The 27727-nt window shown below is 44.4% G+C and overlaps 1 protein-coding gene across 2 annotated transcripts in view; it reads left to right on the top strand.

Moving 5' to 3' along the window:
• LOC139051035 (b(0,+)-type amino acid transporter 1-like) overlaps nucleotides 1–27727 on the top strand; it is a 228778-nt gene that overhangs the window by 89935 nt on the left and 111116 nt on the right. The window contains exon 1 of one of the 2 annotated variants that reach the window (XM_070528064.1): nucleotides 4131–4258. The exons of the other annotated variant lie outside the window; for it this stretch is intronic. Coding sequence (XP_070384165.1) covers nucleotides 4249–4258 — 10 coding nt within the window. The 5' untranslated portion in view covers nucleotides 4131–4248. Of the gene's footprint in view, nucleotides 1–4130; nucleotides 4259–27727 lie in introns of those variants that run through there. 2 annotated transcript variants of the gene reach the window in all.

Raw genomic sequence — 27727 nt, 5'->3', positions numbered from 1 at the left:
CTGAGGTGGCCCCGCACCTCCACGAGTCTCCACTGTCAGCGCTACAAACCTATTTTTGTTCGCTTCAAAACAAATGCCTCACCCTACAATCCCGTCTTATACCAGCTGATTGCATCCTATGCCTACAAACATCATATTTTTGGCCCATTACGCAATTTTCTACAATCCTCAAGTGTAGTTCTCTCTCCTTGACATCCATTCTGACACGCTTATGTAATCACCTGTTATGAATTGGCACCAAGTCATCGAATACGTGCATGGCCTGCTTGCCGATTCCTTTTTTTTTTCTTTGTCTCAAATAGCATATCAGTTGCCACGGTTTACTACGCCACTGTCTTCCTGCTTTAAAGGTATCTCCAACAATTTTTGTTACTTCGCTTTCTGCACAGTCCTTGACATCTCAAGTTTCTTTGTTAACCTCCAGGTTTATGTCTCATATTGCATAACCGGTAGAGTGCAATGGCTCTAAACTTTTTTCAAGGATATCGGTAACGTGGCGATCACAATTCGGTAATGCCTTCCATGTGCTGTTCAACCCATGAAAATTTTATATAAGTTTTCTGCTTTATATCAGTACCTGCTATTGATATTTCACCTGGATAAAGATACTCTTCCATAAATTTTGCGGACTTAATGTCACTCATGAATTTCTGGTATCTCACCAAGTTAGTGAAGGTTACCTTCATCTTTTCCGTATTTTCGCGGGCCCACTTGCATGTAAAAGCACGAGCACTCATTGGTTCTCACTGCCTTCTTTAAACTGCTGGACATTCAGTTCGTTACTACGAAAGTGACTTAATCCATGCACTCTTATTAGGCCAAATATGAAACAGTAGAAATATACTTATCTGCAGTTTGTCGATGTCGCCTTCACTGTGTTGGTAGCGAGATCCATCGTCGGTACCACCTCCTTGTCGCATCATAGCTATATAGGATGTCTACCTTTTGCCCACACTATGTAATATTCATGACGCTCGCAGTCACGCAGAGTGGAGGAACTCAGCGCACTCGCAGAAGCAGCACCGGACAAGTTGTTCCTTCAGCACTGCGCCGTGAACAGTAGGTGCGCGTTGCGATCTGCAAAATCGCCGAAGCTATTGGCAGTCTCTCGGGGTGCACGGAAAGATTGCTCACGGAGGAACAGAACTATCCAAGAAATAGTGGTCATCGTCGAGCCTGATCACTACGCACACTGCAAGCTCGTTGTACTAGTTTGTTTACACTGTGCGCCTCTGATGCTTAGCCGCCATGCTCGCCCGGTGAATGGATGTGATGACGCCACCAGAGCGTCCCCTCGTGGTATAATGCGAAGCGCACTAAATTACAAATTAGTCTAATGCGCATTCGGTGTACATGTTTAAGCTTTAAAATGCTTCTAAACCACGTTAAACTAAGTAATAATATTGTACTAAATGCGTTTGCTTTATAACTCGCTTGTGTATTTAATGCACTTGATGGAACGACAAACAAGTGAAAGAAGGCACGACCATGCGCCGACGGTATGATCACGTGAGCCCCAGTTTGTCGACCGCCCAGAAGGCAACGCCCAAGGAATGATAGCCAGCCAGAGTGAATCCAGATAAACCAATGAAACTGGAGGCTTGTCGAAAGATAAACTGTGTCTCGATACCATTCGTGCTTTCATCTTCGGGTGTCGCCAGAGCTCGTGAAGATCCCGAGTTTCGCCAAACTCGGCGCATCCTGCATAGCACCCCTGCTCTCTGAATTTCTGCACCGGTAGTGCTGCGCCTCCGGTTGACGAAAGGGACGAAGGATGCGCCATATATCTGAGAAAGTATACGATCAGTGGGAGTGTTGTTATTTGAAAACGGTTACAGCATAATGGCGGTGTTATCGTCAATAAGAAAAGCAAATTTATTGTGCAAACAGTACTGAGAGCGGTGCTCTCTTTGTGGGGGTTGGTTGAAAGTTTCAAACCTTTAAAATTTCAGCCTGCTGTCATTACTTGCGCGACTAGTGGAAATTCATGCTGTGCCAATGAACGACCGTTCACTAATTAGGTCAAATAATTCGTTGGCAACTGATATCTTCATTTACGAACTGTTGCCGGTGAGTTCTCCAGATGCATACGCGAAATAATTTTCATTATGACACCAGTATCGAGATAGTCCCTCCCGAAGCATGTGAAGAAAAAAGATTGCCTTTCCTATCACTTTTGTCGTTCAGGGCATAACAGGGCGTTTTGTTAAAAAAAGCAAGTAGGACTGCAGTACAGTTCTGCTGCAGGTTTGACGGTGCAGATCCCGAAACCGATGCCATCATTAGAATTTTTTCCAAACACATATGCTTTGCAAGCTCACCTGCTACATTTCGTTATTTGCTGTATGCACCCTAAAATAATTATTTAAGTACATTGTTACTGAATTTTCATTTAATCAATATGCATTTCGACTTATGGGGCCGGACTATCTAGGAAATGATCGTGCGCCCATTGAGCTATATTGTCTGCCTATTTAAGCAACTCCATTCCAGGAATTGAATTGCCCAATGTGCCACAGGCCATTTTTAAAATTCTGTATTCTTAGAAAGTATTGTGTGGCGTGAAACATATGCTACATTAAGGGCACTTTAGTTTTATCACTCTGTTCCCCTTGACAGGTGACTTCGAACGACTGATCACCGCAGCGCCGTGAATGCGTTGACGTGAACAGCTGTTTATGCAATGTTCCACACGGCGTCTCACGAAAAAGTGCTGCAACGTCGGTGCAGATAAATAAATTTGATTCGTTGAACTTTATGCAGAGTATTCCCGGTGATAGAACGAAAGTTTTCTCTGTTTAGCGGGGGGGGGGGGGGGGGGGAACAACACATCGCACTTGTACCCTACACCGTAGGACTGTAGGAAGCGATGTTGCGCGAAGCACAGGGCAGCCGGCCATTTAGCACTATTTGTGGTTTCGCACAGATTTACCAGGTAGACCAACGCGTTTGTGTTCATCAAGTAGTTGCGTCTGTGTGACGCAAGCGTGCCTATGTGTGAGCAGACCCGCGGTGACGACTATCGTATGACGGCTACGACTTGATGTTTTACTGCGTGCATTAGAAGTAAATTTACACGGCACGCGGACTTTGGGGTATATTTATAGATATTGAACGGGCGTAAGCTTAACACACGTGGACTGCGACGTAATACGCGACGAAGTGTTAAGTAATTGCACGTAACTGTGTGTATGAAACGTTGTTTATCTTGAAACGACGATTGCGTTTTTACGCCGGCGTAGAACTGTTGAAACCTGATAAACATGGGCCGATCATGAAGCCCCAGCGACGTCGCACCATTTCGACGTAACATTAGCTGCTGCAAGGAGAATACTGAGAACGTGGGCCGGTCCCGAAGGCGGTCGAGTCTAACACAGCGTGCCAAAGCACGAGTGGTCAACACCAACACTGGAAACTGGCATATGGCGCATGCGCCAAACGTGTCAAAGAGCTAGTCGGCTTTGATACGAGGGCGGTATACGGGAGATCGTGGCGTAATGGTTCGAACTTTGAGCTACTGTGCTCGAAGGCGGAGGTCTGGTGGCCCGGTCGGCCATGCCTTTTGCTTCCATTACAGAGTCCCAAAATGAGGGGATAATGAAATTGACCAGCCTACCGCAAAATGCCTAGAATGAGCCAAAGAATTGTCCGCTTTAAAAGCTTGCAGTCTCTGTGGCGAGACGTCCCAAAATTTCCGCACAAATTAGGATGCGCATGTAAACAGGAATTGTACTCAGTGATGGTCAAATGAACACCTACCATTGTTGAATGCAAGTAATACGCATACATAAAAATGTCAGACATTTTATTCACAATTCGCCACAATGTATTTTTCGAAGTACAGTCAACCCCCGAAAGGCGAGTGCTAGTTTCGGTTTCAAGGAACATGCGCTCTCCAGGCGAGTGCCAGATATCCTAAATTACTATTTTTTTTTAATCGGGTGAAGCGCGGGAAGTAGCCTACGTGTGTCCGTCGAGCTTACCTCCGCTCACCCTTGCCACTCGCTGAGCGATATCAAATATCGAATCGCGCTTGGTCTTCTGCTTCGGTTGTCGTTCCAAGTATGAAGATGGGAAAGATAAGACAGAGAAGGTCTATCAGACGTGCAACGAACAAAAGACGCAGGGAACCAGGTCAAACAAGCATTAGACGAAGGTCGCTAAAACGAGGCATCACATGTATTACGCGGCTCTGTGGTGTTCTAACACCGGGAAATCCTATTTCTGCGAAGTTTTTCAGGTTTCCTAATGGCAGCTGGTAAGCGCAAGTATTTCACTTTATTTGCTGTGCACGTATTCATATTGCATGAGTAAACCAGTTCTGTGCGAGTCTCACTGGACTGACATAGGAGCAGTGTCGTTCGACCCATTCGTTATGGCGGCAGCCTATCTGCACGCTGTCGGTGAAATACTTTTATTGAAAGGCTAGAGTGCGTGTTTGTTCGGCGATACATTTTGTGCACTCCTCGTCGACAGATACGGCGAAGGCTAAAGTAAAGAAAAAAAAAAGCCGTGATGGTTTATCAAATTTGAAGAGCAACGACGAGAAAAGGATGCACGCACGTAATTTCTTGTGGCGTTTTGATGCACCATTACTAAGATATCGTACTGAAGAAGTTTGAAGGCCTCTATTTTATCGGAATTTTGGAGCATAGACGGTACCACACCGTTACCTTACCGCTCCGTTACCTTGCCTTAGGCACAGCTTCGGTGCGTGCAAGTTTTTGAGCACCTCTATTATAGACGAGGCGCAATGTTATTTGTTTCGCCGCTAAAAATGTATTTAATAATAATAGTAATACGAGTATAGAATATTTACTGCTAAATAAGTGCGAACTGGTAATTCCCCTCACGATCAAGTGTGCTATTAAGCTTTATTTTTTTAAATAGTAATACGAGTATAGAGTATTTACTGCTAAATAAGTGCGAACTGGTAATTCCCCTCACGATCAAGAGTGCTATTAACCTTTCTTTTTTTAAATAGTAATACGAGTATAGAGTATTTACTGCTAAATAAGTGCGAACTGGCAATTCCCCTCACGATCAAGAGTGCTATTAAGCTTTTTTTTGTAAATTGTTGGTTCCTTACGTTGCTGTTGTGTCAAAACAGTGTCCCAATACTCGCTGTGCTTTTCTGTATATATGTATATGATGCAAAGTATGATGACAGGCAGATTATATGCGCTTGTAAGCGTTATAGAAGTGTGCTCCCTCATTGGGCATGTAGTTCAAATGAGAGCAATTATAGGCTACTTCCTGTTCATGCAGATGCATGGAGCCAGTTCAAAATTCTGTGGGTCCTCGTACTTCTCATACTGTCAATAAAATACATGTATTGCACTCTACCTTCCTTCTCTAAGCCACAAATTGTGTCACCGTTATAAGATACGTGATATGCAAGTTCCGCGTGGCCAGCCTGTGACGGTTAATCTTCGCATTGGTTTGAATTTTCTATGATCTGTGTTAGCTCCTTGTGCACAAATTTCAGTTGTGAACGAAAAATGTTTCTGCAGTTTGACGCTTTCGCACTGCGTGGAGGTCAGTCTTTTTCCTGTACTGAATATGGGAATAAAAACAAAAACGTTCAACTTTTACTTGCGTAGAGTTTTGGATGACTGAGGTAATCGGCCCGCTTTAGTTGATCCACTTCACAACACGCGAACAAAATTAGCGATGGATGGTGCCAGGAAGTTACCTTCTTTGTAACGCACCCCCCCCCCCCCCCCTAAATCTCTGGACTAGTTGAACTGCAGCCATAAAGTTAACCACAAGTTAGGAATTTTAAAGCGTCTACCTTAACGAAATGACGAACTGTAATATATTACCTGGGCATACGGGTAGTGAACGAGGGTTTGCTATGCAAATATTTTTCATTATATTTGCTTGGCACTGGTGTGTACGAGCGCTGTGCCAGTGATTTATAATATGAATAGAAGCTTCCAATGTAAACGTGGCAGAAAAAAAGGCGCTTCGTAAACACGGCACCCTTCAGCGGGTTCTGCTCCTCGATTTGGCCAATGTCGCCATGCGGCAGGCGGACCTGCAAGAGAGCACGAATACAGCCCGCTTGCTTGCAAAGTGCAGTATATATATATATATATATATATATATATATATATATATATATATATAGTAGAGTGGACTCATGGATATGTCCCGTACTGCCAGGTGTATTGTCGCTTCTACGGTCTTCTATTTATCATGATTACCTGCACTTGTATGATCTGTTACAACAGCGTCAGAGCATCTAACTACTCGAAAGGTGCAGTCAATAGCTGAATATACGTAGCTGGGGTGAACCAGCTAATAAGTTTGCTCTATACAATCCGGGAAATACCACTGACAGATAACGTCAGTGACACTATTGAAAGGGTCAGAAACAGTAAACAAAAAAGGTACAAATATGAGACTAAAATTGGCTTGCTTTCTTTACAAAATCTTTTCTTGCAGGTCACATGGCCGCACTGCGCCATCTTACGCTTAATGCAGAAATTGTGATGTTGGCAGAACGCGACAGCACCACCTGCATATATTCGGCTCATAGAGCTCTAAGAATGTATGACGAATATCTTGCATGTAAGAGGAAGACGTATATCCTTTACGAAGCGTGCCCGTTTTTCCCAATACAAAAGTAGTTCGGCGAAGCCACCTACAAACTGAAAATGCCTGTAGACACGAGTTGGTGAGGTGATTAAACGAAGTAGTTTTACGCTACTCAAGCATTGTTTTTGACACTGTATTCCTCAAACTCGTGGTTGGGGCTGCGCACGATGCCTAAATAATTGTTTTTCATAAGTCAACGAGCTCTACATACAACGTCGTTGAACCTGAGTGATGGAGCGCTGCTGTCTTGCTCCCCACAGTCAGAAGACTGCTGCCCATCACGTTGTGTCTACTGAGGCCGGTGCTCATTCATAATGTTCTTGTCACAGGTCTCGCACAGCAAAAGTTTCTGCAGGAACTGCGTCAGAATTTGCGTACCAGGAAAGACGCATTGGTTCACATGAAATACGACGTACGCTACAGCTCCCGCGAGCAAAACGGCCCCCAATACAATCAACATGACGTAATCGGTAGTCTGCCACAGATTGATCGCAACAATGGCGAGGTTTAGAGCGAAATTAAGGAAGATGAGAATGTATGGTACCGTGACAGCCCTTGGGACGTCCTTCATAGTAAATCGCAGCCTGATCTGAGCGAGGGGTGTAAAGAGGTTGAAGAAGCTTGAGACCAGCAAAATACTGTCGACTATTGATTCGACAGAACCTACCATGGCGAATGCTACTGCCAATATTCCTCTAGAAAGAAGAGCGAGCACTGGAACTGATGACTTGATGGAAATAAGCGACAGGAAAGAAGGCAGGTGTCCCCTTCTAGATGCCGCGAAGCCGAGACGACTGTGACTGAAGAAACCTGCCGACAGCGTTCCAAAGGTACTGACAGTCGCCAAGATGGGTATTACCAGGGCCCCAGCCGTACCCCAAGCTTCCTCAGCGAAGTTGAGAGCTGTGGCATCGGCGGAGGCAATCGTAGCTGGTTCCAGAACGACGAAGTAAGCCAGGTTGGTAAAAATGTAGAGAGCAGTGATCACAAGAGAACTCAGGATCAGTGCACGTGGAATCGTCTGCGACGGATTCTTGATCTCTTCTCCAATGTTGCAGATGGCGACCCTGCGAGGAAAACGAAGGACAGTATTCGGATTACTAAGTACAAGCATTAGCAAATGCAAAATGTTGGCCGATGGTAGCGTCACCGTATTCAAATTTATGCAGCAGAACGTGTCACATCGGTTTAGCACTTTGCTCTGCTGGGTAAGCGGCTATTGTGATATCCTGTTTCGGTATTCAGTGAAGGTTTCATATGGTTATGACCGCTGGCGCCACTCCGCGCCTAACGCTGTAAGTGTGCCCTGATGTATTTCTTTTCTCCTCACTGGAATAAACGCATTCTTCAAGGTCGATACAAATAGGCAGCGAAGCTTTGGGTGAAGACCGGTTCAGTAAAAATTGTCACCGACATCAGCAAGGGTGGTTATGGGAGCTGCGATTGAAGCGCGCCTATGGTTGGAGGGAGCAAACATTGGGAAAGAAAAAAGCGTTCTTTAATTCAAGCGAAACACAGTTAGATTCATTCAACGAAAATAAAACTCCTGATTAATTTTATACATTCGCGATGAGTTAAGAAAATACAAGTTTATTTTATTTTATTAATATTGATAAATAATTTTTTTTTCAGCGGCCATCATTACAGAGGGCGTTGATGCCGCTATCACTCGCAATGCAATTCAGCTCTTCAAATGTGCAGGAACGCGACCTCGTAAAGTTCACCTGTTTAAATGCGCTCCCCTCACACGTTGTGCTGTTTTGTTTGCCGACGTTCGTCGGAATTTGGTGACGCGAGTAGCTTCATCGCTTCTTAACCTGTTCAGTCAAAAGTACAGCGAGTTACGACCCCGAGATAATGGCGGAGTAGATTTCGTGCGACTGCGCGGGCCGATGGGCTTGGCATCCGACGATAGGATCAGCCCTCTACACCTAAAGGTTTCGTCGGCTTCCAAAGAAAGTATGTTCTGTGCAGGGGTGCGATTTCAACAACCGCACCACTGGCCTTTTTCTGCATCGCATTCTACGCTGAAAGCTCGAAACGCCCATTGAGTCCAATGGCGGGGGATCTGAATATATAGCTCTAAAGGCAGGCAAGAAAACGAAATTCGCGCCTTCGAAAAAAAAGATACGTCACTTTTGTTTTTAACGGATATGGCGTCACATTATTTTTTCTTCCACCGGAAGTGTTCCCTCCACATACAGATGGCGCTAAGCCCCATGAACCACCTAAAGCCCCTTAATAAATTGAAAGTAGCGACACTCTCCTCCTCATGGCGCTTTCCTCCTCGATTCTCCTAGCCCGCCGGCTGCACACGGCACGCTTTTCCTCCTAGGCTCATAAAGTTTTTCATCCATAATAAAGTTTTTCATCCATCCATCCATCCTGCGGACGGGCCGCAGGATTCTATGGACGCGTGTTATTTTGGGCCAGTTGCGCGCTCCAGTGTGGTTGAAAATTTTGAGAAGTGCTAATAACAGCATCGATGATGCTGGAGGCAACGTTTATGAGGAGGTTGGTTTTTTCTTAAAGCCGTATAAACGGGGTATACCGATGTAAAGGGAGCTTTGAGGCGACTTCTATACTCCAGACAATTTTTCTGCCACATGATCAGATGCTTTACTTCGTGCGTCTGATCTAGTATTGCTTGTGACACACCCCTTCGTGTGTGGCTTATTAAGCGAAAAACCTAAACCTGTTTCAAGGTCTCGTTTTGAGCTACAGAAAATATCACGTGACCGAAAAAAGGTGGGAAGTGAACCAAAGCATGTGCAGCCGCGTATAAGAGATGAATATGATTAGCAAAGTTATGATTGATTAGTGATTAGAATAAGATGAATTTGGGTGTATTAAGGAGGATTAAGGTGGATTAAAGTCGATGAAGGTGCATTAGTGTGAATGAACGTGGATGAAGGCACATAAACGAGGACTAGGTTGGATTAAGGTCGATGAAGGTGGATTAGGGTGGATGAAGGTGCGTTGAGATGCATTAAGGACGATTATAGTGGATCAGAGTTGGTTAAAAGGAATAAAAGAGGATTAGGGTGGACTAAGGAGGATTAGGGTGGACTAAGGTAGATGAATGTGGATTCGGGTGGATTATGGTGAATTAAAGTGGATTATAGTGGATTGCGGTGGATTGAAGTGAATGAGGAAGCATTAGGGTTGAATAAGGAGGATTAACGTGCATTAAGGAGGGTCAGAGTAGATCAAGGTCGATGAAGGTAGATTAGAATGCATTAAGGAGGATTTTCGTGGTTTATGGTGGATTAAGTGAATGAAGGAGGATTAAGTTCGATGAATGTGGATTCGGTGGATTAATGTGCAATAGGAGGATTATGGTAGACTAATCTGTCTTAATATTCAATGAACCCTAATTCACCTTAGCCCACCCTAATTCACCATAATGCTTTTTCATCCACCTTAATCTAGCTTATTACTCCCAATCCACCTTAATACAACCTAATCAACCTACATCGCCCGTAATGCACCATAGCCTACCTTATACGGTCTTGATCCTCCTTTATTAACTCTAATCCATCATATTCCGCCTTAATCCTCCTTTATCCACCTTAATCCTTATTCATGCACCTTAATCGAGCTTAATCTTGCTTAATAGTCCCAATCTACCTTAATACACCCTAATTTATTTATTTATTTATTTACAGCATACTGCAGGCCATGTGGCCCAAGCAGGAGGGGCATGGTAACAAATAAAAGTACATGTATAAAAGGTAGAATTGCAAAAAATATGAAATTCAAGAAATGAAATATAACACGAAACAGCAATGTTAGTTAGGAAATATTAATAATATGAGTTTGGATTGACTCAGGTGAGTTGAGATGATGGAAAGGGATGAGGTTCCATTCTTCTATGGTTTGAGGAAAGAATGAAAATTTAAAGAGGTTTGTCCTGGCAACGTAAGGGGAGAGAGTGAGGGGGTGAGAATGACGGGTTTTCCTGGATGCGGAGAGTGTTATGTATGGACTAGGATCTAAAGAAAATTTACGGTTTATCAAGGAGTAGAGGAACTGCAGGCGTATTATTTTTCTCCTCGTTTGAAGGGTGTGAAAGCCATTTGTACGCAGTAATTCAGAAACAGACTCTTCTCGGCCGTATTTGGAAAAAATAAAACGTATGGCTCTTCTCTGTATCCTTTCAAGGGCATAAATGTTGGTTTTTGTAAACGGGTCCCAAATAACGCACGAGTATTCCAATTTGGGTCGAATAAATGTGGTGTAGGCTAAGGATTTCACTTCATGGGATGCATGTTTCAGCTTATGGCGAAGTAGACATAGCTTTCTGAAAGCAGTGGAGGTGGTAGCAGCAATATGGCTATTCCAATTTAGGTTGTTAGTAATTGTAATTCCAAGATACTTGTACTCGCTCACTTCCGCCAAGGGATCTTGGCCAATAGAATAAGAAAACTTTAGGGGTAGTTTTTTGTTTGTTATACGTAGAAGCACAGATTTATCTGAGTTAAGTTTCATTCCCCACTTGTTGCTCCACTCAAGAATGTTGTTTAAGGCTAAATGAAGAGATAGTTGATCATGAACTGTATTAATATCGTTAAAAATGATACAATCGTCTGCGAACAGACGAATATTGACAGGGGCCTCTATTACATCTACTATGTCGTTACAGTAAATAAGAAATAGTAGCGGGCCAAGGACGCTGCCTTGAGGCACGCCAGAGGTTACAGAAAGAGAATCGGACTGCTGCCCATCAATCACTACGTACTGTGTGCGACGCGTCAAGTAAGCTGAGACCCAGGACAGGATAAAGGCAGGAAGACCAAGGAATTCTAATTTACAAATTAATTTGTCGTGAGGAACTACATCAAATGCTTTTTGAAAATCCAAAAATATCACATCCACTTGGCCAGCCTTGTCAAGGACAGAAGCAAACGAGTGAATGACTGTGCTTAATTGGGTGACTGTCGAGAGCCCCTTCCTGAAACCATGTTGGAAAGGAGATAAAATGTTACGCTTGTTTAAGAAATCAATAATGTAGTCAGCAACAATGTGTTCAATTAATTTACAAGAAGAGGATAATATGGAAATCGGACGGTAATTTAGGACTGAGCTTGGGTCACCTTTTTTTAATATAGGGACAACACGTGCTACTTTCCAATCGAGTGGAAGTACCGCGGAATGTAGAGACGCCTGAAAGATTACTACAAGGAATTTACTTAAATGTTCCGCATAACGCCGAAGGAAGGTGTTGGGAATGCCGTCTGGACCAACAGATGATTTTACTTTTAACCAGAGGAGCATGTTAAGTACACCTTCATGAGAAATGTTAACGTCAGAAGAGCAGGATGGTGAAGTTTGGAAAGAGGGTTCAGTTGGTGGTGAGAAGACACTGTGGAAGTGGTCATTTAAAAGGTTTGCAACAGCCTTGGGATCAGTTATTGGAATGTTATCATGGACAATGTTCGTTATGGATTTATTCCGTTCCTTAATAAAGTTCCAGAACTTCTGGGGATCGTCCTTAATAAAATTTGGTAAAGTGTTGCTGAAATAAAAATTATTTGCTTCTGCAATGGCCTCTGAAAGGGCGACACGAACACTGGTTAAATTGTCAGTAGCTGGGCCTTTCTTTCTTAGGCGTTTGGCTTTACGTTTTAATTGAATAGTGCGTCTATTCATCCATGGTGTATGTTAAGCAGGTTTTTTAAGTTTGTTAGGTATAAATTGATCAATGCAGAATAAACACATTGCTTTAAACTTTTCCCAAAGCTGCAGAACGTCATTCTGGCGAAATTCAGAAAGACAAGAGTCTAGATAATCTGTTATTCGCACATCATCAGCCTGCGCAAAATTTTTCACAATTGTAAGCGCATGCGTGCCATGCGCGCGGGAAACATTCAAGGGAAATGATACAACAATAAGAGCATGGTCAGACAGCCCAGGTTCGATAGATACAGAATAATCGGAAAAGGAGCGTTCAAGAAAGACAAGGTCAAGGAGCGAACCAGGGCCATTACCAAATCTGGTAGGTTCACGAACTATTTGTACAAGGTTGTGGTCGAGCATCATATCAAAAAGCACATTTGCGTCGGTAACAGAACCGGCACTAGACATAATACGATCCCAGTCAATGCCCGGCAAGTTAAAATCCCCAACCACTAAAAGCTTATTTCTATTGAACTGTGCCATCTGTTCACTTATAGTAAATAAATAATCGGGGGAAGAGTCAGGTGGTCTGTACACCGCACATAAAATAAAAACATGACCATAAATATTCAGTTTTACGAAAAGACTTTCGGTGTTGCTTGACTCTGATAACAGAATGGCCTCCACGGACGACTTTACAATAACAGTTACCCCACCACCCCTAGTAGTCCTGTCTCTACGAATTATTTTGTAGGCAGGCGGGACTACATCCTTGTCACTGATTTCGCTATGAAGCCAGGTTTCTGTTATAACTGCAACGTGTGGCGAGTGCGACAAAAGAATTGATTCTAGTTGAATTGCCTTATTCACGATGCTTCGTGCGTTAATGTTCAATAATCTGATAAGTTTCTCTTTGACTGGTCAATCAGAATGTTGGCCAGTACGTGAATTAGAGGCTATCTCGCGTTGGTTTGTTTTGTCATTCCAGATGTACATATCATTGTTGATGCGTAGCGTATCATGCTGAAGTGAAACCTTCTTTCCGAGCGATTTGTCATGTTTGGCACTTTCCCATAATAGCTTGCGCTTCGTCAAAGTGACCTGCGAATAGTCGTTTTGAACGAAAATGTTGGTTCCCTTCAGTTTAGAAACATTTTTAAATATTGTTACTTTCTCATTATAATCCTGAAGAAACATTATGACCGGTCTTTTAGGGCCAGCCTTACCAAGTCTGTGAATACGGCCAATGGAAACGCACTTAACACCTAGCTTATGCTCGAGCGTTTCTGTAATTACTTTGCGCTTTAGATCAGATTCAGTCTCATTTGGCTCTTCAGGGATACCATGAATAACTATGTTCGAACGCCTACTTCTATCTTCAATATCAATGAGCTTGCTAGCGTGAGTATTCACAGACTCTTGAAACGTTTTTACTGTGTTTTCAAGGCAGCACAAGCTTGCCGTATTAGATTTAAGTTCCGATATTTGAACTTGAAGCCGCTGAAACAGTTCTCTTGTTTCAACTATCATGCTTTCTGTCTTTGTTTTCAAGTCGGCTAATTCCTCTCGCAGCAAATTTTGACTGTCAAGAACTTTATGCAATAAATCGGCGTTAGTGGGTCCAGGATTAGTTTCAACATCCCCACACAACAAAAGCTTTAGAACATGAAAACACTCGCGACAGATTTTAGAACACTGTCGTGGGCACGGCAGTATAAGCAAGAAAGGACAGTCACTACCAAACGTACAATAGCAAGGACTAACCTGCACAAAGCAGAAGAACGGCTTGGTGAGTGACATGCCTCGGCCAGGCCCACCGTGCCCACTGAAGATAAATTGGTGCGCAGATTGTTTTATACGGGCAACGCTAGATGACGTCATGAAACCAGGGGGCGTTGGAGCATGCTGCAGAGGGGCAGTATTTTCCAATAGCTTGACTTCGTGCCATGTTGGTGCCTCGATATGTTCGTCAGGTTGATGAAGCGGTGCCGGTATTTCACCATAGGGTAGGCGATGAACCGACGTTCCGGCGACCCAGAGAAGCAAGCCCTGCACAAAGCAGAAGAACGGCTTGGTGAGTGACATGCCTCGGCCAGGCCCACCGTGCCCACTGAAGATAAATTGGTGCGCAGATTGTTTTATACGGGCAACGCTAGATGACGTCTAGATGAGATGATGCACCTCTATCCAACCTAATTCAGCTCCATGGTCCATAATCTACCTTAATTTACCTTGATCCACCCTAATCGGTCTTAATACCCTTTCATGAACCCTTCACCTTAATCCACCATAATCCGCCTTAGTCCTCATCCACCCACCTTAATCTTTATTCATGCATCTTATTCCTTCTTAATACACTCTAACCAACCTTAATCCTCCCTAATCGACCTTATGTCGATCACTAATGATTCATTAATTAACTTGGGTAATCATTCTCTTATACAGGGGTGGACATGCTTTGGGTCACCTCTGGCCTTCCTTGGGTCACGTGATACTTACAGTTTACAACGCGACCTTGAAACATGGAGATCTAAAGGCTGTCACCTTAAAACTTGAAAAAACTCAATGTCGACTAGCTAACGCTCATCACTTCCAATACCACGGGCATACTTGCCACTAATTTTTTTCAGGGGGCAAAGCTCAATCTATAATGCTGCACTTCCGACTGAATAACAAGAGTTAGCGACGTGTGAGGTGATGGAGCCGCCCCAGAATATTAAGCATACTGAGGACAACCGCAACAAAAACGCTGGTGAGCAGGCCGGAAGAATGAAAAAAAATGTAGCATAACGGGATGCCTTGCTACGAGCTATAAGAAAAAAAACCTCCGCTCGCAAAGAACGTTGTTCTTTGTCGGAACAAAGTTCTTTCGGCCAATGTCATGCAGCCCCTGCTTCCTGCGCAAGCCGTCACGCTTTCCTTGTGGTATCATAAAAACGGCATACCCATCTTCAGGCTTCTTGCTGCAGTTATATGCGCAACAGCCCGGCATAGCGCTAACACATAGAGCAGGAAACACAGCGTACAACGTTCGCTACACCGAGCTAAAGCGCCGAGCCAGCCATGCTCAGGAGGAAAATGGCGCAAACGAAAAATAAAAAACGCAAGCGAAATTCAAGATCAGCGCGTTTCCAAGGGCAACGGAAGGGAGACCAATCGTCGTGCAGAAAAATGGGGGCAAAACTGGTTGCCGTGGGGGAACGCGAAAGGGGCGAGGAGGAGGCGAGGAGGTCGCGCGGCGGCGGCAGAGTTCAAAGAGTGTCGCTACTTTCAAATTATCAAGGGACTTTAGAGCCACCGATGAACCGCCATGTTTGGACGTATGTGCTCCTATGGAAGTTTTGCTACCAGGTGCATTTACCTTGCAGTCTGTCTGGTACCCGACTCGAGCAGTCCGGCTCTCATTTTGCGGCGCCTCGCGCCCCGGCCGTTAGGCCTCATACCGTAGGTCTTCCGTCCGGCCACCCCGTCGGAGCTATTACAGTTGTTCTGAGTCTGCTTCAATATATCTGGCGCGGAGGTGTTTGTTAACACGTAACAGCGCCCGTTTCGTACAGCTTGTGTTGCCATTAGTAGTATCTGCATGTCAGTTGCACTCCATGATGTGCGTGTGTGGCTACAGGCGCATTCGCAATTTTGGTTTCCCTGCTTTCTGCTGTTTACGACACTCTTATACTTCAGTCACACATCGCCAATGATGAAAAGCTTTCTAGTCGGCTAAATCATTGACCAGGAGGTGAACATGAGGCCAGGATGTAAGGCGGGAACCTGAAGCTTTAGAAGGAACGGCGCAAACCTATTACACGGATTTCACTTGTTCTCTGCTCTCCATAGAGCAGCAACCCCGGCTATGCGATTATGACGACGTAATGCAAAAACGCGGTCAACGTCTTGCGGGAGTAATACTGTCCCACTGACCAGTCAGGCTACTTGTCGTACAGTCCTACTAGCGTTTATTGCTTACCATGTTTTTTCTGGCCAAAAAAACTGTCAGTACATATGGCTGTGCGCCTGACCCATGCGATCCTGGCAGCCACGAACACCTGGCAATTTAGGTTACGAAGCGATTTTTTATGTGTTCTAAGACATTTTCAAGCGCAATTCCTGTGTCGCAGTTTGAATAACGATTTCACGTATCTCATTGACAGAAATATTTAAACTTTATTACGTTTAACGATTATTATCAATGAGCTTTGACCTCCAAACTTCACCAACATTTTTGGAAGATTTATTACGAAGCAATGTGTGAGTTACTTGATCTTATTGTCGTTGGTAATGAATGCATATTTTATGACTAGCTATTCAAAAACCTTGCCATGGGAACTCCAATCGTATTCAGCACCCTAACCAGCCGTATATGTTTGATAGGCTGAACGTTCTAGTTTTGTAAGGAGAGATAAGGATGCTGCTAATCTAGCGTCATTGTTTTTTTTTCTTTTCTGCTGCAAAACTCTTCTTGTATCACACATTTGAAGCTGTAATAAATAAATACAGCTTCTTTCCCCACGACGCAAAGCTTTTTTTGATAAATATGTGGTCCTAGTTTTTACTCCATGGTGGCTGTTATTTTGATTTAAACGGACTAAGTGCAATCTGAGTCCTGTTTCAGCCGTTTCACACCCACCACAATATTAAAATACCGCACTTCTAGAGATATCACTTCAAATGGTTTGACGTCTTGTCTGTGCTACGAGTATGTCGGTCTTCAGTTCGGCCACAATGCCCTCGTTTTCTTTCTATGTTAATGAATTTCTGAGCCCTTCTGACCTGTATTCATTCCCCGCTTGATTGGGTAAAGCGCTCAGTTTCTGTAGAGGACATGCGTTCTATAGTTAGAAACAAGCAGAATTCATTAAGTTGCAAAAGAAGACCCGTGAAGACGACGCAAGCAAAATGAGCCCGCTTGAGTATTACGTTGTCACCTGTCTGTGTTTCTTGCGATAACTCTTTAAACTTGGAAATGAACCTTCCAGTTCTACTAGGTGAGCAAGAGTTTCTGCTTAAGGAAGCTGCAGCTTTAGCAATATGTATGTCAAATGTATACGAAAAGAAACCATTCCAGAAGATTGTGAACTTTCTACATGAGCTGTTCGCTGATTTCAGTGGCGAATGACAGCTATGATTAAATAGCGCAGTTATTATACACAACGCCATATTATCCAGGAAGTCCCAACAAGCGTCTGAACAATGCGAACTTACCCTCCTTCCATACTCATTACGGCAGCGAAGTAAGCTTCTGTCAATCCAATGGCCGTAAAATCCGTGCTGATGAAAGGCGCTTCCATATGGTTAGTTCCTGAAGTATGGAAACGAAACAGATAAGTTGCTGAAAACACGCTGACTGTATCGGTTAACAGGGACACTGTGTAAATGTGGACTGCTTTCCGATGCTTAGATAATGAATAAGTTTAACAAGAGTGGGTACAGGAAAATAGCCAGGCAAATGAAGTCGGCCTATTTTACACAGTCATTGTACAGCAAAAGCCCAGTTGAATATATCCTTCCTGGTGCTATCCCTAGATTTCTTAAATGACGGAGCTACAATGACAAGCAGGAAGGCGGGAAATGACTTTATATTGCTGCATGGATATCACAACATCCATTACACTGAAGTTTATAACAATATCTCTTATAACAATATATCTTATACAGATATGATTATACTCGGAGAGAGTGTCTTAATGGAATGTCGCGCCTAGTATCCTGTGCCTTTGAAGCCGCGAAAACAGGCGTGAGCTCTATTGTAGACTTGTGGATCAAGCTCACGCTGAGATGACGCATGAGTGATATCATGGTATTGAGTACTTTCACAGGCCGCGTATGTGAAGCACAGGGAACTGGGGCTTAGCATGAACTCCGTTTCAGTTGACGCCGCACAACAGTCGACAGCCGGTGAGGAAACACGTTCGTATTACAGGCAGGAATTTCGCTGGTTGCGCCACCTTGGATTGCTAAGCAAAAACTTGTTCAATCAGTGCGGGCCAAGCTCGTCACGTGGCACCACTGCTCTACCATGTCGGGTTTGAATTTTGTGGTGAATGGACGTGCGTTTCGGGGCTCTGCCGCGGCGACGAAATCATAAGTTTTTGTGCATGCATTGAGCTTGCTTCTGTTTTCAATTTGCTGATTTTTTGCCTTTGAATAGCAATTGGGTGGTTTTATCTTTCTTTTGTTTTTTATTTGTCTCTCGTATTTTGGGTGAGCCGGTGTGTTTCGTGTACATTCTGTTTTGCAGGATGGTTAGAGCGTCCTTTCGCGCCACGTGCTTGTACACGTGCATCCGGGTAGGACGTTGCGTGTTTGTAGTCTTTAAATCGTTGCTTGGAAGTGGCAAGACTAAGATCTATTACTGGTTTTACTGTGTGTTTTTTGGTAGAAAAGTGAGAGCGTGGCCGCGTGGTTGAGCGCGTGTGAGAGCGTGTCATACCTTCCGTCTCCGCGGCATTGATTGCTTTTAACAGTGGTGAGAGTTGCTTTGCGGCATTTTGAGGATTTGGATCCTGTGTGTATCGGTTTTTGCTAAAAGGCACGTGCTCTGCATTGATATAGAATTATAGTATTTGCTTTAGTAGTAGCATTTTTACAGTATTATAGCATTTGCAAAAAGCCGTGCAATACATGGCAAGAAAGCCGCGAAAGCAGGCACTGCGTGTGGGGTCCCTCAAAGCAGATGAGTGGACGGATGAGAATGAAGAGGGCGTCGAATCAAGCGGCACATAAGGTGATGTCGATACTAGGCCGCAGAAAATGAAGGCTTTCCAGGAAGAGCTTGTCAAACAGTTGCAAGAGCTCAAAAATGAGCTAAACAAGGAGCGTGATGTATGAAAGCTAGTTGAAAAGAGACTTGAAGCAGCCGAGGAAAAGCTGAACAGGGCCGCCATTGTGAACGAGAATGTGTGTGACAATGGAACGCAGACCCCCGACCCGACAGGAGAGGGAGTGTCAGCAAAGTACGTGGAATGCGTGCAGCATGATGAAGGGTTAGCTGGAAAGAGTGACACCTACATTGAGGCCGCCACGCGGTAAAAGCAGAAGCCCAGGGGACAATGCCACTTGTCCAGTCCGAATCACGCGGAAAAGGACGAAGGGAAGGAGGGAGAGGTAGGCGAAAGTGAAAGAGGGACTATCGCTGGCGACTCAAACCTGGCTGGGTGCTCGAAACCAATTGTGGAGAGCGTGAAAGGCGATAAAAGAGTGGCGGTAGGGACATTTCCAGGGCGGACACTGGGTGCTGTCATGGAGCGAGAAAACTAAAAGCTCGCGGAAAATGCCCACGTGCGCAACCTTGTCATAGTAGCAGGTGGGCTAAATGACGTCCTAAACAGGAAAGAGACAGGACTAGGCCAGCGCTTGGCAAAGGAGGTGGACGACTTGCGCGAGCTAGCCCCTCAGTTGCAGATTGTGGTGTGTACGGTACCGCAAGTGGCTGTGCATAACAGTCACGTACAAAGAGCAGTAGCGGCTGCTAAAGAGGCCATACAGAATATGAGTGGAGAGAAGGGCTTCGAGGTTGTCGAAGTAAACAGGGAAGTGAGAAGGTGCGGTGGTTTTAAACGAGACGCGATCCACTTCAATTACAGGCTGGCACGAGAAGTGGGCTGGCGACTTGGTGGTCACCCTTTAGCTATTTTAGGGGGCCCACGGGCGCTCAGAAGGGCAGAGCAGGTAGTAATGAAGAAGGTCACTTAGAGGAATCTCAGAACATCATCACTGTCGATAACAGAAAAAGGAGGAAAGCAAGAAAGAACTCGCCATGCAATAAGGCTACATAAACATTCAGGGTGACCGAAGAAAGGAGAAGTGGGCAGAGATTGAGGAACAGTTAAATAGCGAACAAATAGGGGTGTACGCGGTTACAGAAACGCACCTTAGAGACTCCAAAGAGCCTCCAGTTATTGAGATTTTTGTTTGGGAAGGGTGCAACAGAACTAAGTCAGAAAGAAAGGGAGGGGAATCGGAATGCTCATGCGTCAGGGAGTCAAATGGAAAAGAATAAATTCACAATGTCAAGAGCATCTTTGGTTATCAGGTACAATGAGTCGGAAAAAGACTCAGCTGGGCGTTATGTACTTGTGGACCGGAAACAATTGCACAGAGAAGAATGAAGAGTTAGTGGAATGCATAAGCGCTGATATTAGGGTTTCGGGAATGGTGCTGAAATTATCCTATTAAGTGACATGATTGCCCACATACAGGATTTATATTGCTATACCGACAACAACGTGAAGTCAATGCTAGATTTTTGTGAGCAACATAACCCCGTTATCGTGAATACAGGGCGCAAGTGTGAAGGGCCGATCACGTGGGAAGTTGGAAACGGGCAATCGACCATTGATTACTTTCTGATGACAGAAGGAATTCATGATAAGTTGAGAGAAATGGTCATCGATGAATAAGGATTTAGCAGCATAGGGAGTGACCATAAATGCATCATTTTGAAAATGGTATATGTAGTTGGGAAAGAGAGCAAGGAGCGCAAAATGACCAGTCCAAATTTGAATGCTGAACAAATAGCAAATATAGTCACTAGAGTCGAGGAAGAAATTGGCACATGGCCAAGTAAAGAGCGGGAATATGGTGAGCTTCTAAGTGTAATAACAACAGAAATACGGAAAGAGAAACAACAAGTTCGTTGGAAAGGAAAAAAAGAAACCGAAAAGCTGGTTCAACAAGGAGAAAGGAGAAGCGATCGCCGAATGACAGAAAGCATCTCGAGCGCACAGGCAGGCAAAGAAGGCACAGTTGCCGCAGGATGAAGTAACCAGTAAATGGGAAATATACCGGGAGAAAAATTCTATGGTTCAAATACTGGGGCAAGCAAAATTAAAAGGTAAAAGTGAACATTAGTTGTCAGAAATACGTGAGAAAAAGAAGGCCGCACCTAGAATATTTTGGAACCACATACAATTATTAGGCAGGATGTCAACAACAATACAACAACATATCCTAGACGAAGATTAAAACACACTGGAAGGAGAAGCGGCAATAAATTACATCCGAAAAGCAACATCCGAATCTTTCCAAGGCAATGACGAGATTGTATTTGAAGAAAAACAGAGCATGAAACAGACCCAAGTGGAAAAGGAGCTGGTGCTGACAAATTTCAGCTGCAAGAAAGGGGAAGAGAAAATTCCTAAGCGCACAGCGACGAGGTTCCCGTTAGGCTGATTAATGAAGTAGGGCCAAAAAGTAAAGAAGCTCTGGTGAAAGCAGTGGAAAAAAACTGTAAAAGATAGACGAATACCAGACAGTTGGCGACAAAGTAGAAAGAATTTAATTTTTAAAGGTAAGGGGGAGAAAGACAGAATTCACTCGTATAGACCGTTGACCATTACATCGGTAAAATACAGGCGAGAAATGCAGGCAATCAAATTAAAGCTTCAAGCATGGGCAGAGAATAATGACATTTTGGGAAAGCTTCAGAATGGCTTCAGAATAGGTAGGCGTTTGGATGATAACGTTTTGTTCTTACTCAGTGTATTGAAATATCAAAAGCAGAATGCAGACCGTTGTATTCGGCCTTTTTAGACATTACGGGAGCCTATGACTACGTAGACTGCAACATTTTGCGGGATATTCTGAAAGGGGAAGGCTTAGGTCGCGATGGTCTACATCTTTTGAGAGAGATTTACCAAGAAAATACGGTTTGCGTTGAATGGGAAGGAATGAGAAGCGAGGAGAAAGTTCATATGAACAAGGGACTGAGGCAGGAGTGCCCTTTATCCCCACTGTTGTTCATTATATACATGGTGAGGATGGAGAGGGCGCTAGAAAGAAGTAATATCAGGTTTAATCTCTCACACAAACAGGCGGGTACAGTAGTAGAGCAGCAGCTCCCAGGTTTATTTTATGCGGACGACATTGTGTTGATAGCTAATGAGCAAAGTGATTTGCAACGTCTGGCTGATATCTGTGGACAGGAAGGCAACAATTTAGGTTTGAAATTGAGTGTTAGAAAATGAGGTGTTATGGTATTCAATGAAAACAGTGAACAGACAGTGGAGATACAGGGCCAAGAAATACCTGCGGGTAACAGAATTTAATTACATTGGTATACGGATAAACGAAGGCAATATATATATGGAAACACAGGAAAAAACCATTGCAGCAAAGGGGAAGAGACATTCAGCCATAATGAAACACAGCGTGCTATGGGGATACAACAGGTACGAGTCCTCCAAGGTATGTCGAAAAATGTAATGGTTCCAGGACTTACTTTTGGAAATGCGGTTGTTTGATTTAAATCAGGGGTACAGTCAAGACTCGACGGGAACTAAAGTTCAGTGGGTCGCCTTGCATTGGGCGCTGACGGGAAGACTAAAAATAAGGCTGTGCAGGGTGATATGGGCTGCACTAGCTTTGAAGTGAGGGAAGCTCGCAGTAAAATTGAGTATGAAGAATGGCTGAGGAATATGGAAGAAATTAAATGGGCTGGGAGAGTTTTCAGGTATCTGTACAGGAAAAACATTGATTCACAGTGGAGGAAAAGAACTAGGAAGCTTACCAGCAAGTATGCGGCCTGTAGGGTGGGCAACACAGCAACATAGAAGGTCAAGCGGAAAGTCAGAGAGGCTAAATTAATCTCATGGGCAGCGGCAATGGAAAAGAAACCTTCCATGAGTATCTACTTAAAAGAAAAAAAACGAAACCAGGAAAGAAACAATTTATGATGACTCAAAGGGAAGCTCATTACTTTTCGAAGCGAGATCGGGATGCCTTAGAACACGCACCTACAAAGCAAGATATAAGAAGCAAGAAGAAGCGTGTGCTTGATGCAGTAAAGCTAAGGAAACTATGGAGCATGTTTTATTAGAATGTGAAGACGTCTGCCCAGTGGTCGATTTAGACACCACTGGCCTCCTTGAAGCCCTGGGGTTCAGCTAGAGCAGTGGAAAAGTAGACATGTCCACAAGAGGGATTAGTAAGAAGCGATTGGAGGATTGGTGGACGAAAAGTGTGGAAACGTCAAGAAACGGAAACGTACAAAAGCAAAGTTCGCAGTAGAGGATCAGAAAATTTGGTTGTGGGAGTTCATGGTGTCTTTTCTCTTTTTTCTTGTTCAACCTAGGTAGAACATGAGGCAGTATAAAAGCAAGAGCTTGGTGGTGCAACCAACCGCCCCGTTCCAAAGGGGACGCTCATAACACCGTCCGTCCGTCCGTCCGTCCGTCCGTCCGTCCGTCCGTCCGTCCGTCCGTCCGTCCGTCCGTCCGTCCGTCCGTCCATCCATCCGTCCATCCATCCATCCATCCATCCATCCATCCATCCATCCATCCATCCATCCATCCATCCATCCATCCATCCATCCATCCATCCATCCATCCATCCATCCATCCATTCATTCATTCATTCATCCATCCATCCATCCATCCATCCATCGGGACTTGCGTTTCGATGGGTAGAAATTCTAAGCGCTTCTCAAACGGCTGAAATTGTTTCGCCCATGCACATGGTCCAAGAGCACACATTAACTATTCGCACTGAAACTACGTGCAGTGTAATATGATATCCTGTGACGTGTTTTTAATTTAGTTATAGTTTTTTGAATCTAAGAAAAATATGTTTCTTACCGCATTCCCAAGCGTACTGTCACCATCAGCGTAAGTTTCTTACAAAGGACAACTTCGACAAATACATAATTTTAGAACTTGTAGAAGACGGGTACCACCTAATAGAATGCCTTGTACAATGTGGTACATGTAATAGTTAGTAATGAGCTGTAATAGCAAGTACAAAATGTACCAAACTCAATAGTCATATGAAGCTTAAATACACAAGCCAAATCGCGACAAAAGGAGGTACAGTTAATTAATATGCACAATGCAGTTAAAATGGGCAATATATAGTATTATAGAATATAAATGGATACAAATACAATGACTTAGAAGGAATCCATCCATTGTTCTTATTAAAATGCAGTACAATTTCAGTAAAGGAAAATTCCATTTAACGATAGTAGCTCAGTGCCCAGGTCAAAGGGACAAAGAAAAAAAATATCCAGACAGACAAAGGTCGCGCGCTACTGACAAGATCTTCATCGGCCTCACACCGATAGTTCCGGTATATTGGGCGACAGCGCAGCGTCACATCACCGCCTAGCGGGGGAAGAAACCGCCGCTCAAATTTCCCGCGTGTCAAAGAGCGGCTTGCACAAAACTGTATTGAGGAGAGTGCAAGCATATGGACGTTTCGCCGATACACAGGGCATTCTTTTAGCCAAAAAGGAATGCCAGACCAACAGACGGTCCCCTCTGCAAACCGCCTGAACGGAATTGCCGGTCCAACAAAACCGCCGGCACTATATTGTTTGATTTTGTATTTTGATAATGGAACAAAACTATCATTATTTTAGCAGCTCTCAGTGAACGGACCAGAGAAGCAGGGTCCGGAGTTTTTCACAAAAAGTAAAAAAAATTATTTTTTTCAGGAAAAGTAAAAAAAGAAGAATTTTTGCGACGCCTGTCTCTAAACAGAAAGCCATCCATAAACAGCAGTGGCAATGTCTCAGTCAAGCAAACATTCTGTCGGTATTTAATGCATAGCACATGCAGTTCGGACAGCCTTGTGGCTCCGCCGCTCACTCCATAGCCGTATAAATAAGAACAACCGAAATTTCGGACATCTCACCGTGCACTCTTCGATAATTTGGACCCTGCCATCACGGCCTCGTGCTAACTCAGCCATCGAGCCAAGCAGTAAGAGCCGTGATTTTGCAATGACACGTCGCCAGTGCCTCCTCTCAATGGGAAATAACTGTTACACTCATTCCTTTGTTATTGCGATAAAAATTATATAGACACTCCAGGTGTATTTCTGCCGTCGGAGTCGGCGTTGCCGTGAGGTTCCGTATAAAGTCCAAGGGCGATCCAATCATCGCGGCGCGCCGTATGTTGTACGCGAGAGTGAAATCATTCGAGGGTGAGCCGGCGATAGTAGCTCAATCGCGTTTACGCAATGGAGGAAAGCGGGGAGGAAGAGCGCCGTGATCCGTCCGTGCAAGGCTGCAGGGGGATGGTGGAGAGAGTGCCCGTTCTACTCCGGGTCGCTGTATCTTTGAAGTCATCCGAGACCGGCGACGGAGACCGCCGTACGCTCTGTTTTCGCAGCTAAGTTCATACTGATGTGAGAGGCAGCGCGAAGGTCGATTCGCTCGCTGCTGCTTCCATGCTTCTTCACTCCAGCGTTTTGACAGCGAGTTCTCGTGGTCATCGAGTGAGATATGTGCACGTTTGCTTGTGCGAGCGTGACACCATGCTTGCTAATTTAGTTAATAAGCTACGTTTACATGTTCATGCGGCCGCTAAAACTGCTGTCCTTACTTCGTGTAGCTGTCTATGAATTTGCTATAGCAATCCAAGCTTGCCCTTTCGGGCGGAACTACGACTTTTTCATAACAAGTAGAACACGATGCATAACATAAAATGCTCCACCCCTGCACATCTCCCTTAGTAAATTGAACTCCTGTTGATTGTTGGGAACACATTTCCGCTGTACCTTCAAATTCAGTGTACCAATATTCTACCTCACATGTGCCTAGGTTTACGCTCATTCGTTTTGCACAGTAGATGTTAGGTGGTGCTGCGGACGGTGACAGTGAGTTTTGTGTAAAAATGATTTCCTACCTTGAGTCCCTGCTGGCGTGGAGCGTAAAAAATGGTTTACAAGCATGAATACAGCGTTTAAACGAAAAAAAAATGTCTCTATGGACAGGAGCAGATATCTTTATGTTCAATGTTGACACTACAAGTATTGATAATAATTTTTCCTATATGATTGTATGTACCACGAAGATCTGATTTATTTCTTGAATTATCTTTGAGATTCAATTTATTGATTCCCCGGCAAGTCACGAAAATTTAACGTAGAATGTTTTTATCAGATTACCACTTTTCTACAGCAAAAGAGCAATAGCTTTCCATACTCACCTGTCGAGAAAGCTGCTATGCCTGTTCCGATGATCGATAGAAGCATGGCTAACTTCACCATGACAAGAATGTTCTGCAGCTTCGTCGATACTCCCAAGGAGATACCATTCAGAGCAGTGGCCAGTGCTGGAATAAAACAGGCGTCAATGCAAATGGCGTTTTCTCTCTCAATCGTGTTATACCGATTAGAGATAACACACGAATGTCCGATATTTCACTTGGCTGTCCGGTAACATAACACACCGGGCAGATAACCAGAAGTCTATTGTCTATTGTCAACAATAAAAAACGCAGTCGTTAACGCAAACAGACTGGATGGTGTGATGAGACTAGCATATCGGCAGACATATGAGAGAGTCAGTTGACGAAAGGAACTCTTATTGGAAATCGATGGGACAGAACTTCGTCCGACACTGGACACAAATAAGGTGATAGAGACATGATGATGACGACAACCAGAGGAGTAGGTGGTAGAGATGTGGTTGGGAACCTGGTGGTCAGGAGGGCCGCATACTCACTCCCGTACTTCAACAGCACCAAACAGGAAATACAAGAAGGAGACACCATTTTACGCAAAGCGTACAAAACAGCACTTCACCTGCCGAACAATACATCAACAGAGAAATTAACGGCACTTGGTTTAAGCAACACCTTCGAAGAACTAAAAGAAGCCCAAAGTGTCACACAGCTCATGAGACTCCAGCAGAACAAAACGCGAAGGGAACTGCTAATAAGGCTAGGCTTCGCGGGATCAATCAAAGGGAGGAGAGGGAGGAGAAAAGTAGAAGGCAGGGAGGTTAACCAGAATAACGCCCGGTTGGCTACCCTACACCGGGGGAATGGGAAAGGGGAAACAAAGATCATAGGGAGAGAGAGGAGGGAAGGAAAGAACGAAATTGCGGCGAGTTCGCTGACGTGTGTGGTCTCACAGAAATTACATTAAAAATCACAGATGGCCGCACAAACCTGTCGTCCTTAAGAAACACAAAAACGCCTTCACCGCTTTATGCGGCGACGGGCGATGGGGGTGGTGATCCAGCAGCACTTGCACAGAAAGTGGCCGATTGTCCAGTTTTTGGAAAGCTTTGACAAGTTCTTGTCTCTCTGGGGCATATATTGGACAGCGGCACAGCAGGTGGTCGATGTTTTCATCGGTGCCACAGACCTCGCATGCTGCGCTGTCAGCCATTCCAATTAATGTAGAGTATGCCTTTGTGAACGCCACTCCTAACCAAAGGCGGCAGAGAAGCGTAGCTTCACGTCGAGGAAGTCCGAGCGGAGGTCGGAGTTACAGGGAGGGGTTTAGTCGATGCAGTCGCGTAAGTCGTAAGTTTGGCGAGTTCCACTCGGTCACTGTGAGACTGCGTGCCAGGTGTCTAACCTGCCTTGCAGCGTCAGTCCTCGAAAGCGGAATTGGAACACTGTGCTCTTCTTGATGTGCTGTGCGAGCAGCGTTATCGGCAGAATCATTGCCATTGATGCCACAGTGACCAGGTACCCATTGAAAAACGACCTCGTGACCTTTTTGTTGGACATCATGGTAAAGTTTCACGACCTCGTATGTCAATTGGTAATGACAT

This window comes from Dermacentor albipictus, chromosome 10, assembly GCF_038994185.2.
Source record: "Dermacentor albipictus isolate Rhodes 1998 colony chromosome 10, USDA_Dalb.pri_finalv2, whole genome shotgun sequence".
NCBI classification, from domain to species: Eukaryota; Metazoa; Arthropoda; class Arachnida; order Ixodida; family Ixodidae; genus Dermacentor; species Dermacentor albipictus.
Note: the sequence above shows the minus strand (reverse complement) of the source record. Positions and strands in the feature narration are given on the sequence as shown.